At 43.2% G+C, this 13913-nt stretch overlaps 1 protein-coding gene across 1 annotated transcript in view; it reads right to left on the bottom strand.

Moving 5' to 3' along the window:
• Window positions 1-338: 338 nt before the first annotated feature.
• Window positions 339-13913, bottom strand: part of TBL3 (transducin beta like 3) — a 33782-nt gene continuing 20207 nt past the window's right edge. Inside the window, exons 18-22 of the mRNA XM_081965480.1 lie at window positions 9608-9666; window positions 8355-8458; window positions 6953-7024; window positions 4657-4815; window positions 339-1377 (exon numbers count right to left, since the gene is read on the bottom strand). Coding sequence (XP_081821606.1) covers window positions 1262-1377; window positions 4657-4815; window positions 6953-7024; window positions 8355-8458; window positions 9608-9666 — 510 coding nt within the window. The 3' untranslated portion in view covers window positions 339-1261. The remainder of the gene's footprint in view (window positions 1378-4656; window positions 4816-6952; window positions 7025-8354; window positions 8459-9607; window positions 9667-13913) is intronic.

Here is a 13913-nt window from a genome sequence, read left to right on the forward strand (position 1 = left end):
ATCTAGAGGCTTGAGTATATATGTATACTTAGATATATACAAATATGAATTAATATGCTGTACTTTCCAATTCCAAGTAATCTGCCTGTGAAAAATAAAATTACTTAGTTTGCAATTTCTTTGGGAAGTCTTCTATCTTTCCATTTTTTAAAAGTATATTGCATTTCATATAACTTTTCCTTACTTCTCTCATTTGCAAAATAAAAATTCCTGTTATGGGGAACAACTCTATCCACCCATAAACAGTAACAGGGTGTGTATTAAATTTGGAAATTAGTGTGTAACTCGCTGCTAGACAACTAAATTTAAATAAACAAATAAAGCACATTAAGACAAGCTGGGTTGCTTATTTTCTATTTATTTCTTAAATTTGTTTGCCACCCATCTCACTACAAAGTGATTCTGGCCATCATACAAGGTTGAAGTTCTTCTATACTGTAAAAATACTATCCAGATAATAATCATGGGCACTGAATTTGATGGGATAAATCTGGCAGCTCTGCTGTGATTGTTTACTATCTGTGTGGTGGGTAGTACTCTTCCTTACTCTGCTCTTTTGTCATCTTAATGTCCAGTTTTAATGTTTCTGAGCTACCCAGAGGAAGGAACATAAATCTAATACATTGATAAATAAAACAGCCCTCTGAGGTAGTCCAGATCAGCAGACTCTGGAAGGCCTATTGGAACTCTCCGTTATTGCTAAAGGGCCTAATAAGGGAACTCTGAAGGCCTGGGGGGGATGCTCTCTACCCACCCCCTTCTTATAGCAACGAGAATCCAAGTGAGGAATCTTGAGTTTCTTCCTCACTTCATCCTGTTTGGGGGCTCAGCTGGTGTTAAGCCAAAAGTTCCTGCATCCCTACTGTGAGGCACTGTGCAAGCTCTTGTTCATCCCAGCTGCAAGAGATGCATTCTACTGGATGGTTGGTTTGGTTTGGTTTAGCCTTAATATTTTGTTCTAACCATATCAACTGTGGTGAAGAGCAACCGGGGCTTAGTTCAAGCTTGTTGAACTAAGCTACGCCATCCACCACCACCCTCCCAAAAGGGGATTGTGAAACTATGTAGATTAGTTCATCAGTATTGTTAAGGAATTAAGTGTGTTTTTTTAAGACACTGGGGTGGAGAACTTGCATGGTCCAGCAAATGAGAGTTTATTTATACAACTAAGCATGTACTTATTATATAAAGCATTCTTTTAAACATTGTTGGTGAGGGAGTGTCACACTGTGGGCAAGTCCTGGCAGATGAGCTTCAGCCGTCATGTCTCCATCTCTTCATCCCACCTGGGAGCCTCAGCCAGCCTCATGTTTTGCCACATGAAATCGAGGAACATGGAGGCCTGGAGTAGCCGGCCCAGCCTCTGGAAGTGCCGTTCTGCAAAGAGGAAAAAAGGAATGAAAACTAAGGAGGAAGGCAAGGGCAGCTCTTACCTACTCAGCCTCACTGGAAGTTGGTGGTTTTTAAGGCTGGGACTAAATGTATCAGGTTCTTGCATGGGAAGATTGCTTCCCTCTCCTTTGATAACATGCAATGAAAGGCAATCTCAAGGAAATGCGCTCAGTGGTGGTGGCATTAAGGAGGCTTGGCTACCTCACCAGATGGCAGTCCAGGCTCTCCTTGAAAGCCTCCAGTGATGAAGCTCTCACAACTTCCGAAGGCAACTTCTGTTCCATAGGTTGATTGTTCTCACTGTCAGAAAATTTCTCCTTATTTCCAGGTTGAATCTCTCCTTGATCAGTTTCCATCCATTATTCCTTCTCTGGCCTTCAGGTGCTTTGGAGAATAGCTTGACCCCCTTCCTCCTCTCTGTGGCAGCCCCTCAAATATTGGAAGAGTGCTACTGTGTCTCCCCTGGTCCTTCTCTTCCCTAGACTAGCCATGCCCAATTCTTGCAACCGTTCTTCATATGTTTTAGCCTCCAGCCCCCTAATCATCTTTGTTTAGGACAACTGGGCTGACCTTTTACTTGTAGCCTACAACAATTCTGTGCATAATAGCACAGGGTTCATCCCATTTAAGGTGGCCTCTGGTCAGAATTTTGTAGCTATGCCAGAGCTGCCCCAAGAAAAACCTCAAGTTACCCCCCTAGCGGAGTGGACAGCCCAAGTCCAGAGCACTTGGCCAGTAGCCCAGAAGGGGCTGGAAGATGCACGTCAGGCGTAATAGAAACAAGCAGACAAAAAGATTTTAAAGAGGGTGGCAGAGTTTACCGCTCATGAAATATTTACAGTGCACCCAACAGTCGAAGAAACTGGGACCTAAATTTGTGGGGCCATTCCCCATTGTTAGGGTAATTAATCCACTCACTGTGCAATGGTGTTGCCTAAGAATCTCAGCGTATTCACCTGGGCTTCACTGCAGCTTTTTGAAACCTGAAACTGTGTCGCCTCTTCGCCCTGCACCTGACGCCCCTCCTGGGCCCATTTTAATGGAAGGAGAGAGCAGCATTTGGAAAGGAAGGAAATCCTGGATTCAAGGAAACACCTGGCTGCATGTGGGGAAACATTTTCCCTCTGCACAGTCCGAATGGGTGGGGGCTAAACATTTCTGAGCTCCTAAACTCCTCTGAAACTTTCACCAAAAATGCCCTGAAAACCCTGAATGTGTCCATGACCTTCTGTGCGGATGTGTTATTTTGTTCTACCTGTGTATTTTGTGTTTTTCTTTCTTATAGGGTTAAAGCCCTGTAATGGGAGGGGGGAGGGAGCACGGAGGGCAGCCTCCTCCTTTGCTTGCTTGCTGTCAGCTGCCAGGGGGAGGAGGGGAGCGTTGAGCACATGTGGGGAGGGGGGAAGCGTGCAGGAGGAGGCTTTGCAATGGCCAGCTTGCATTTTGCTTATCTGTCCAAGGCCATTTCTTCAAGCTCTGCTATGCAGCAGCCAGAGACCATTCACCCCAATCAAAGACTTTTGGCCATTGTTTGAACCCTGGTTGCCTAGTTACAGGTAGGGGGGGGGGCTCTTGGGGTTGTTTCACATGGTTTTGCCTCAGATCTTGCCTGGATGAACGGCAGTAAAAGTACCTTTTCTCCAAATCTATTGATTTAAGGGCATTTCTTTCCTAGGAGTTGAGTAGAGGCAGACCGGACAACAACTCTGCAACCACAATATTTTTCCTGTAGGAAATCTACTCTAGCCAAGGGACACTTTAAGCAGAGGGCAAAAAAAAAACAACCTGCTGCATTGTAGAAGACGTGGCTGTCTCTTGTCAATATCTGGACTCCATTTTTCCAACAAGGAGCAAAGTAAAGTATTGTCAATCAACTTGATCAAATTTCTATGTCTAGGCAGTTTCTTATTTAGTCACATAATTATAATTTTGTTAATTTAGATCCTATGAACTAATAGTCTGAATTGATAAAATATGCCTGGCTTCAGTTCATGGTCAAAGCCACCATTCTAACTTCTTTAGCACACACACACACACACACACAGAGATGTGGATGTCTTTTTTCATTGACATCCTTCAAATGTGTTGGACCCATAATATCTTCCAACCTTTGCTGAACCAGCTGAGGATTAAGACAAATGCAGCTATTCGGGAATCTTTTCCAAGGCTGAGGGGCAAAAAACCCTCAGCAGAGAAACATTTAGCTTCATATTCAAAGCAACATAAGAAGATGCTGCAGGCTCACCGGGGAAATTGGAAGTGACATCTGCTCACATAATAATGAAACACCCTCATCTTTGCTTTCCTGGACAGAGTTCAGGGCCCCAGCTGCCATCTAAGGGTTTGGGAATGTCCCTTTTGCCCGGAGCTACAGGAAGGGGGGGGGGGTGCTTGGGCCTAGAGAAGACTACATGGAAGGGTTTTTCTACCTTGGTGAGGCCTTCCTGGAAGGATCAGCACTCATCTATACTTTTAAGGCAGAGGTGGGTGGCTCCCAGTTCGGCCGAACCGGTAGTGGAATTCAGGCCTCGGTTGCAGAACTGCCACGCCCCTGAAACGGTTCCCTCACCACTGCTGGGCCGCCACTGTTTTTGGTTTGTAATGACTGCACAGTTCATTGTAAATTGTTGTCTGCATGCACAAAGAAAAATTTGCATTGAGCAGTGCATGTGCACACACTGTGTCAGGTGCGTGCGGGGGTTGCAAACCGGTAGTAAAACCGGCAGCAATTCACCCCTGCTCAAAGTCCCCCTTTGGCCTCTGAGGAGCTCACACTTGCATGCACACCCACCCTGAAATCAGGTTTATGATGATGCAGAAACTAACTTCTGCCTGGCAAAAAAAGCCAATTTCCATCGAGTCCCAGTGAGCGGCTGGATGATGTAAGAGGGAATCAGGACCCGCCCACTGAAAATTCTCTTGACCCGAAAGGCTGAAAGTGGGACTGGGACGTGTGCGTGTCATTGTCCCACATATATTGTTTGCTTCAGACAATATAAGGTACCCAAATGTCAGGCCCCACTTTGAAGATGAGCCACGATGGGCTGAAAAATAGAAACCTGATGAAGAGCCCAGACCTCCAGACCAATCAGAGTTGTGCTTGTGATAAGGCTGTCACTAGAAACTGAGCCAGAGCACACACGAAGAACTTGTGCGCATTTCCCAAAATATCAAATGTACATTTCAACTGTTAAAGTCAAAGCCGTTCCGTTCTGTTTCAGAGCAGATTCCTTGGAGAAAGAAGTCGGAAGAAGAGCCACTTGCCTGTGTATGGCAGGAGAGACTCCACGGCAGTTTTGATCCCTTCGTACTTCAAGAGATCCTCTGGAGTCTCCTGTTTGAGGAGGCTCTCCACCACGGCCTGGGCCTCGTGGCAGTTCCGTGTGTTGCTGTTCCATGTGATGGAAAACTTCAGAACTGCCTCTTGGGGAAAAAAGCACAAGAAAGACACATTAGGAATGAGGGCCTGCTGCGTTCCTACCTGCCCTCTTAAGGGTGGTGAGATTAGGTGCTTCTTACCTACCTGCTGTACCAAACAGGCAAGCAAACATGGCCAGTTAACTCACACAAGATGACTCCAGGCAGCTTACTATATGAACATTTTACCACGTAATAATCCATAAATTTACCATTCCACCGTCCAGCCCCCATGACGGCAACCACACAATCACACCAGCAGCCTTATTGGCTCCATATCAACTGTGGGTCTCCATGTCTTCAGGGCTTTCCAGAAACATAGAAAGTTGGGGGGGGGTGTATCTCCAGGGAAATGGTATTCCAAAGGGAGGGAGCCCCCCCAGAAGAGGACTTTTTCCTTAGTCCCACTTCCCTAATAGATGGGATCTGCAACATACGGTGCCTTCCTGCTCCGGTGGGCTGCAGTAGTTCTTTAAGGAGTACACCTAAAACTAGCCCCTTCGATTGTTAATCAGCAACCAATGCAGGTCCCATAAAAAGGGTGCTACGTGCACAAATCTCAACTTGTGCTGAAGAAGCATGCGGACTGCTGCAGTTTGAACCAAGTTGAAGTTTTGAAACATAATACAATGAGACTTTGAAAGTTGGACACAAGAGGAAATTAGAAGGAACTAAAGATTACAATTAAAGAAAAAGAATACTTACATTTGACTAACAAATACAATATGAAGCAAAATATTTTAACATTCAATACACTGAAGTATATTTTTGAACCATGGGCCCACGAGTTGATATTAAGTGTCTGCCTCTAAATATAGTATTTAAAATATGTTATAGAAGAGAAACACATTTTATCAGACAAGGCTGAGGCCTGAGACTGATCTGAAAATGGATTTATAAAGGACAGGCAACAAGAATAATATGTAAAAAGATGCTACTCTGGATAGACAAAAGGATGCTGCTGATGTCTTAATAATTGAAAGGGATATACAAGCAAGAAACCAAGAAGTGACCTGGATAATTTTCCTATATAATCGGATTGTTAAAGCTTTGAATAATTATGTGAAAAGGAACAAAGAAAAAATGAAAATAAACTAGGTTCTAGAATATTAATTTAAAGGAACTAAAGATCAAGATTGTTAAAAAGAATGAATATAAAATTGGTTTATTTGATCACATTTAAAATAGATACGTGGTTATCTCTGGGCCCTTAATGGACTTTTGGTGATCGGGACTGAAATGATGAGCTCTTAAGGGTTTGTTTATAGATAAGAGATGGGAAAAGGAGATTTGTTTCATTTTCGGAAAAGGTGATAAGTTATTAAATTCTTTTATACTTGTGGATGAAGTCATTTCTTTATATATTTCTTATCATTTTCTTTACTACACTCATTTCTTTCTTTCTTTTCTATTTTCCTTTTTCTGTGCCATTTATTTTTTATTCCTATTTTTAATTTATATTAGTTTTTTATTGTTGCACCTCTATTTTTTTTAATAAAAATACTATTTAAAAAAAAAGAAGAGTGGCGTTCTTTCAGCTGGATTAATGTTTCCTGGGTGTGAAAGGCAAAGCTCCTTAGTTTGAGTTTCTTGGCTAGAGGAGGAGGTCCCCAGGAGAACTGTTCAATCTGTGAAGGAAAATAGGTAACTGGTCTGACTTCTTGTCTCCAGTCAGGAGAAAAAAACGCCAGGAGCAGGAGTGGGAGTATTTAACTAGAAAAAAAGAAGGGGGCAAAGGTCAAGCCGTTCAATGGTCTTTTGTTCCAAAGGGATTATTCCCCCTTCTGTTCAATCAAGTCTGATTGCCTGGACAAGTCCTATCTTTGCAAGGTTTTTTTTTCAGAAGAGGTTTGCTATCCAGTCTTTGTTAAAGCTGAGTGACTCCAGTTCAAGGTCACCTAGCTGGATTTTATCTAATGTGGGACTAGAACTCACAGTGTCCTTTTCTCCAGCCTGATGTCTTAACCACTATACCACACTGTGTCCCTCTAAAGGGTCAAGAAAGAAGTCTGGACCGAGACCTTCCTCCTATGACCTGCCTAGTTTGTATCTTTGTAAACACAGAGATGCCTGCATGCACCTGTATACATAAAAAAACCTCCATGTGCACGCAGAAGCTGGGCCAACTGGGGTGCATACTGACCCTTTTGGTCCTTCCGCAACTTCATCAAGTTCTTTGCCAAGTCTTCTTTTCCTCTGGGCTCCTTTAGGATGGCTGAGGGAGACAAGATCGTGATCAAATTCCCGCTGGGCAAAAACAATGGGACAAAAACGACCCCTCCACCTGCGATCTTGCTCTCTACTGAGGAAGACACCCTCCCTCCATCATATTTTCAGGGCTCCGTTGGACAAACCACAAACCTTGATCTACAACTGTAATTGAGCCTGGAATTATGGTCATAAGTCGTGGCAGTCACTGCCATGTGACCACACCCAAATTTGTGACCATTTTTGTGATGGTCATTAAATGAATCCATTATACACAATGGGTGCCTTTTGCCTTAAACCAGAAGTAAATGCTGAAAACAGCCCCCAAACCATGAAAACTGTGATCACGGGCGGCAGGACTCTGCAAACGCAGGTCGGTTACCAAGCATCCAAAATGCGATGATGGCAGGGTGGCCATCGGGATTTCAAACCCAGGTGGTAAATAGCTGCGAGGAGTCTATTGTAACTTTGAACAATCCGTAAATGACCATCAGTGATGTGATTGCATACCCAGGTTGCAAGTTTTTACCATGCTCATCTGAGTAAATGTAATATGCTGCCGATATCTCTTGATATTAATGTCCTTAAAGCACATTACAAGGACAATATAGTTATAATATATAATTATATATCTACTTATATAATAATATTATTATAACCCTTGATGTCCTTGTACTGTGTATCAAGATGTAGAATGTTTTGGGACTCAGAATCCTGGTTGTCCCTTTAGATGTTGCTCCAGGGGATATTTCATAAGAAAATAAGATCACAACCAAAGTGGGTCATCTTAGGAGAAAATTAAAGTGGATTTAATAAAATAGAACAAATGTTACTCTTCCTGTGTATTTACCATAGCTTTAAAAATCATGATTTTCTGCCAACATTTAGATTGGCGCTTGGGCTAAACTTTCAGATCTAGCCTAAGGTGCTGGTAGCTCTCTCTTTCCCCCCTCCCAATAGCAACATGTCCTGAAGAGGCACAAACACACATTTGGGGGTGGGGTAGGGGGAAGGCCGCTAGGTAGCAGATTCCGGGAGCAACTGTGTTCTTCCAAGGGAATACCTCCCCATCCAGCAATTACGATAAGAGTGTGATTCTAGCTGCCCATTCCCATACCCCATCACATCTCTGGGTGGTTCATATACAAAACAACTCTATTATGAAATGCGGGGGAAAATTAAAAACCCTTTGAAAAAGTAATGCTTGGGCTCTCTTGGAAATAAGCCCATGATAAGCCCTCCTTCGGTGTGATGTCCAGTGTCCGGCCACTGAGTGGGACTGGGGGGGGGGTGTCTACTGGAAGCCTTTCGGGCTTCCCTCTGAAACAAAGTCTCACCCTTGATGACGGTCAGCACTGTATGAGGCCGGTCCAGGGAGAGCGCCAAGCCCAGGGCCTTCAGGAACTGCTTCTGGTGCAGCAGATTAGCCAGCTCCTGCTCTCTGGAAGACATGAAGATGCAAATGGGGGCTGGAAGCTGCCCGCTAGAGCTTGGGGCCACAGGGCTAACCCGAAAGCAGCAAATCCAGCCAAGGCAGCTGACAGGGGGAGTTTTTTCTACAGCTCTACAGTTCTACCCCCATTCCTCTGTTGTGTTGGCCATTTAGCTTTTACTGAAACACAAAGTGGCCCATGGAAACACACTCATACAGCCACTGACTGACCAAAGCCTGCAACAGGGAGATAGGGGGCAGCAAGAGAAGATGCCCTTCTGCCAACCCAACCGGTAGGGGATGGCTGCCTTTCTAAAAGTCCTTCAGCAAAGGAACCTAAAAGCCACTGGGCAATTTAGCAAGGATTTCCCAAAATGTTCATAGCAGCAAAGACCCCAAGGAGGGCTGCTCTGCTGAGGCCTGGTTCCACTTCTGAAAACAAATCCCTTCATTTAAAATGCCTAAGTATGTGCTTCCTACTTTGTTTGGGCTGGTAGTGACTCTTTTTTCCCACCTGGATCCAGCCCTGAAGCATCTAGTCCATCTTTTCCACAATCCAATTGTGCTGGGAATTATGGAGGTAGCCACACTGGGTGAGCGGGACCACATAACCCCTTTGGGGAGCCACTTGCCTGGGTAGATGAAGAAATGCTGAGAAGCTGTCATACATGAACATTGTTCAAGAGTTTTTTTTAGCGGAAGCTCCCCAGTCCAAGTATAGCATTTCTTCATAGCAGGCAAATGAATTAGACATTTTATGCAAATTCATACTTTTCATAATCTTATTTGCAACCCTACAAGCCTATATTTATTGCAGTTAATTAAGCAATATATTAAAAAGCAATTAGATGCCACCAATTGTATGCAATTTGGAAACCTGATTTTTATCTAAATAACCACATTCAAAATAAATATAAACAATACGTGGAAGATTCCCAAAACAAATTTAGACACTTCTCTTTGCACAATTACGCCTTTTCCATAATACCTAAAAGCAAAGCACAGATCTCTAAGTATTCAGAATGCTAACTATATGCAAATATACAACTCTATGGAAAGCAAACGCTGCCGTGCCGGTCGGAGACGATGGGCCCTCTTGCCTAACGACTAAAAGAAGCCAGATGAAAACAGGCTCCAATGCTGCCTGGGGATACTCACTTCAGGATCTCTTCCTCTTGCTTGGCTTGCTCTTCTTCGAGTTCTGTTTGAGTGACATCCTTTTAACAGACAGAGACATGAAACACAAATAGAAAAATCGCCAAATGGAATGGTTGGTGCTTCAGAAGAGAATCAAACCTTCCAACCACATGAGATCCTGGCAGCTTTTGGGAACCAAAGCAACAGCCATGCATAGAGCACAACATTGTTTCAAACTGTTGGGCACATGGTCATGAAAAGGTGCAACCATATTAATTAGTCAATAATACCAATTATTCTGAGTCCAGAGTAAAATTATTTTAAGAACCTTTTAGAACATATCGGAAGTGATTTTATGTTTTAACATCTTTGGATGGCTTTGGAAAGCAACAGACCATAGACCTGTCCAATAGACGGAGAGCATGTGACAACCCCTCCCCCCTCCATCAGCTGCAATGGCATCAGTAAGCATCCCTCCCCAGGAACTTTGGACAGTGGGTCTCAGGCAGCCCCAGGCAATCGGGTGGGGCTGGTGTTTGAACACTTTTCCCCTTCAGGATTCTACTCTGCAGAAGGTTAAGATGCTGGAAAGACAGCATCTCCTCTTAATCACTGTTTTTTTTGCTGCTTGTAGAAAGTAACAACAATTTTTACAGAATAAATTTAACATAATGATTTGAGCCATTTGGTTATTGTGCAAGTTATCCCATTAGGGGGGACTGAAAACTATCTGGGTATTGCTAAATTTGTTTCATAATTTCGTGAATGTATTTCCTTGGAGGAAGCACTGATTCTTCCTCCCTTGCTTGGAAGGCCGCTTGATCTTGAATCTCTCCATTCATCTCTGGAATGCTCTAAAACAAGATGTAATTAGGATGCATCGACTCTTTTACATGTAACTAATTTGGAATTGGATTGAGGCACTTATAAAACCAGGGGAGGAGAAAATGTCTGTCAATCCTCACTTTCTTTTCAGCAGCCTCAGAAGACAAAATTCAATCAACCACTTCGGCTCCAATACCTGGCTTCAGATTTGGAGTTGAAATATGAAAATCCCTCTTTTTAAAATTAACTAAGTAATCCTAGACTATACTGACTGACTGAAACATGCTCAATGACATGGATATGTTTTATATGAAAATATTCAATGTTTAATGAATTTATTATTTAATTTTTTAAAAATGCAGACTACCTACCATTCAGATGATCTTCAGGTAGGTTATAATCCAATTCATTACATATCTATTAAAATTTATCTAATTATGTTATGATGTACCTTAAATTATGTCTTTTAATATTTTTCCTATATTGATTAGTCTTTAGGCAGCTTGGTCTACATCAGTGATGGCAAACCCTTTTTGGCTCGCGTGCTCTGGGGGGAGTGCAGAGGGGGGTCTTGCATGGATGTGCTGCACCCATAATGCAATGCGCGAGGCCCACACCTCGCATGCACGCATAACAGGAACTCCCCCCCCCCATTTTTTGCATGCTTTTTGTGCCCTCCCCAGGCTCCAGAGGCTTTATAGGAGCCTGGGGAGGGTGAAAACAGCCTCCCTCGCCCCCCTGGAGGTTCAGGAGCTTCCCTGAAGCCTCCAGAGCGCAAAAAAACCAGTCCTACGGGCAAACCGGAAGTTTGGAAACAAACTTCTGGTTTGCTTGTAGGGCCGGTTTAAGCCCTCTGGAGCTTTCAGGGGCCTTCCAGAGGCTTCCCTGAAGGCTCCGGAGGACAAAAAAATGACCCTACGAGCAAACCGGGACTTCCAGTTTGTCCGTTGGGTAATTTTTCATCCTCCAGAGCAGCCCCTGAAGGCTCAGGAGGGCTTAAACCGGCCTTATGAGCAAACCGGAAGTCCGTTCCTGAACTTCCGGTTTGCCCATAGGGCTGGTTTTTTGCGCTCCGGAGGCTTCAGGGAAGCTCCTGAAGCCTCCGGAGGGCCTGGGGGGGGGGGGAGGCTGTTTCCGCCCTCCCCAAGCTGCTATAAAGCCTCTGGAGCCTGGGGAGAGCAAAAATGGCTTTTAAAAAAGGCTGAACTCAGCTGACAGGGCAACACCTTGCGTGCCCTGACAAATGGCTCCGCCTGCCACCTGTGGCACACGTGCCATCCTGGGTCTACATGATACCCCCTGGTTGTCCCCAGGCTATATAGGTAATTAAAATGAGTCTTCCCATAAAATACTACTACAAGTAAGTCTCACTGTTTCTGAGAGCTTCTTCTTGTGCTACTAGACCGGAGAGCCAAATTTCCATTCTTCTACTGGCAGAAGTACATTTACAGTATAACCATAGAATGACACCAATAAAAGTTGCTGGCAGAATTTGAAACATTTGCGCAAATCAAGTTCAACATTTGCTTTGCAAGGTTAAAAGTTCTGACTCAGATTAATCTCTATTTCTATTTCCTCCTCTGAAGTTGGAGACAATCAGGAAGAAAATGTGGTATCAAATCCTCTCAGTGGTTCTTGACTCTTTCTAAAGTTGAGGAGTCCTATGTATGAAAGCCACACAAGAGGAAATGGTGGAACTAAATAGGGGGGAGTTCAGACCAGCCCACTGGACTTCAGGGATCCCTCCCTGGAAGAGTCTTGGAGGATTGATTAACAGCTGAATTTTAGTTGATGTTACAGTTGCTATCTTGGCACCTATCTGAAAATGAGCCTTTCAGATAAGCTATTGCACAAAAAGTGCAAAAGAATCTATTAGTCACTCCTGGAATGAGAAGATCAATCCTTACAAGTATTCTAAAAGATGGGAGATGCACCACAAATACAGAGTAATCTTCCTGATGGCTACAAAATTTCTCTTTCTCTTATAAAGCAAAAATAGTAGCCTACAGTTGATGAAGCAGCTTCATTAAGTGGAAGGGCTTAGCAGATTGTAAATGGAACTGCTACAAAGCAACAATTCATCCATAAACCCCTTGGAATAGCACCAGCCTATCCCAAGTACCGAACGCCTTCTATCAGTCTGAAGAGATGCAACAATGAAATAAAAATGCTGACTGCTATCTCAACTGCCAAGATTCTTCTGGATAAGAACTGTGTTTATATGAAATTGAGAAGCTGGGATGATGCCATTCGTTCTTTGCAGCTCTCTGCTAATGTGCAATCCAAGCGAACACAGCACTATTGAGGAAGGACAGATCTAAGATTCTCTTAGGTAGACACAATATGGGAAACTTACCAAATTTGTGACAGCTTGCAAAATTAATTCGTAGTAGATTTTTAAAATTAAGATTAAAAAGGACTCAACTAAGAAAGCATTGTATATATATTCTCTTACCAAATGTTATTACATTCAATCCTTTACCTGTATTAATGTACTATAAAAAAGCAAAAACAATACCTGGACAAAGTACATTTGGGGGACAAGTCAATGTAAAATACTGAAATTCATGAGCTATCCTAACAGACACAGGTGTGCTTTTCTCCTCTCTCCTGCTCACCTAGGTGGATTCCTCCCCTGAAGAATAGAGGAAAGTAAGTGAGGCGAATGCTAGACTCCAGCGCTTTGCACAAAAGAAGCAGCAAGCAGCAATAGTAACACCCAGCAGAGAATGCTGGTTTGCAAAATGTGGCCATGAAAGGGTCCTGGTGGAGGAGTGGTTAGAATAATGCACATGGCAGGCTGACTCTGCCTACAGGAACTTGATCCTGACTGGCTCAAGGTTGACTCAGCCTTCCATCCTTCCGAGGTCGGTAAAATGAGGAGCCGGATTGTTGGGGGAAACATGCTAACATTGTAAAACAACCCAGAGGGTGATGTAAAGCACTATTGGGTGGTATATAAGTTTAGGTACTATTGCTATAGCTGCAAGAAGCAGACTTGGCTTGAATTTGGTTGTATTCTTATAAGAACACTGAAAAGCTCTTTCAAAGGGACTTTCAAAAGTTCAGCTGTGCAGAATGTTTTTGGAAATAAAATACTGACTATATCACACCAAATTTGTATCGCTCTAGTTTCAATTGCTTGTTTCAATTTAAGATTCTGGCTCTATTTTGTATAGGACCAGATTATTTGAGGTTCCATCTATATTCATGTGAATCTTCCCAGGTCCTAAGATCAACCAATATTTTTCTCTGGCTTTCCATTAACATCAACCAAGTTAACAGGTATCACAATGAGATCTGTTCAGTCGTAGCTCTATGTTTGTGGGGAAATGAGGAATTCCAGGATGACTTTAGTTTCCAAATTTTAAATCAATGGCACAGATTGATAAACTGATGGGCTTGGCTCCATGAAGAAATGAACAAGTAGCATTGACCAATGTCGTTGAGAAATGGCAGCCCTTTATTACAGATCGAATCAATACTGTGAGAGGATCCTTTC

Source organism: Natrix helvetica (assembly GCF_964273705.1).
Source record: "Natrix helvetica genome assembly, chromosome: 13".
NCBI classification, from domain to species: domain Eukaryota; kingdom Metazoa; phylum Chordata; class Lepidosauria; order Squamata; family Natricidae; genus Natrix; species Natrix helvetica.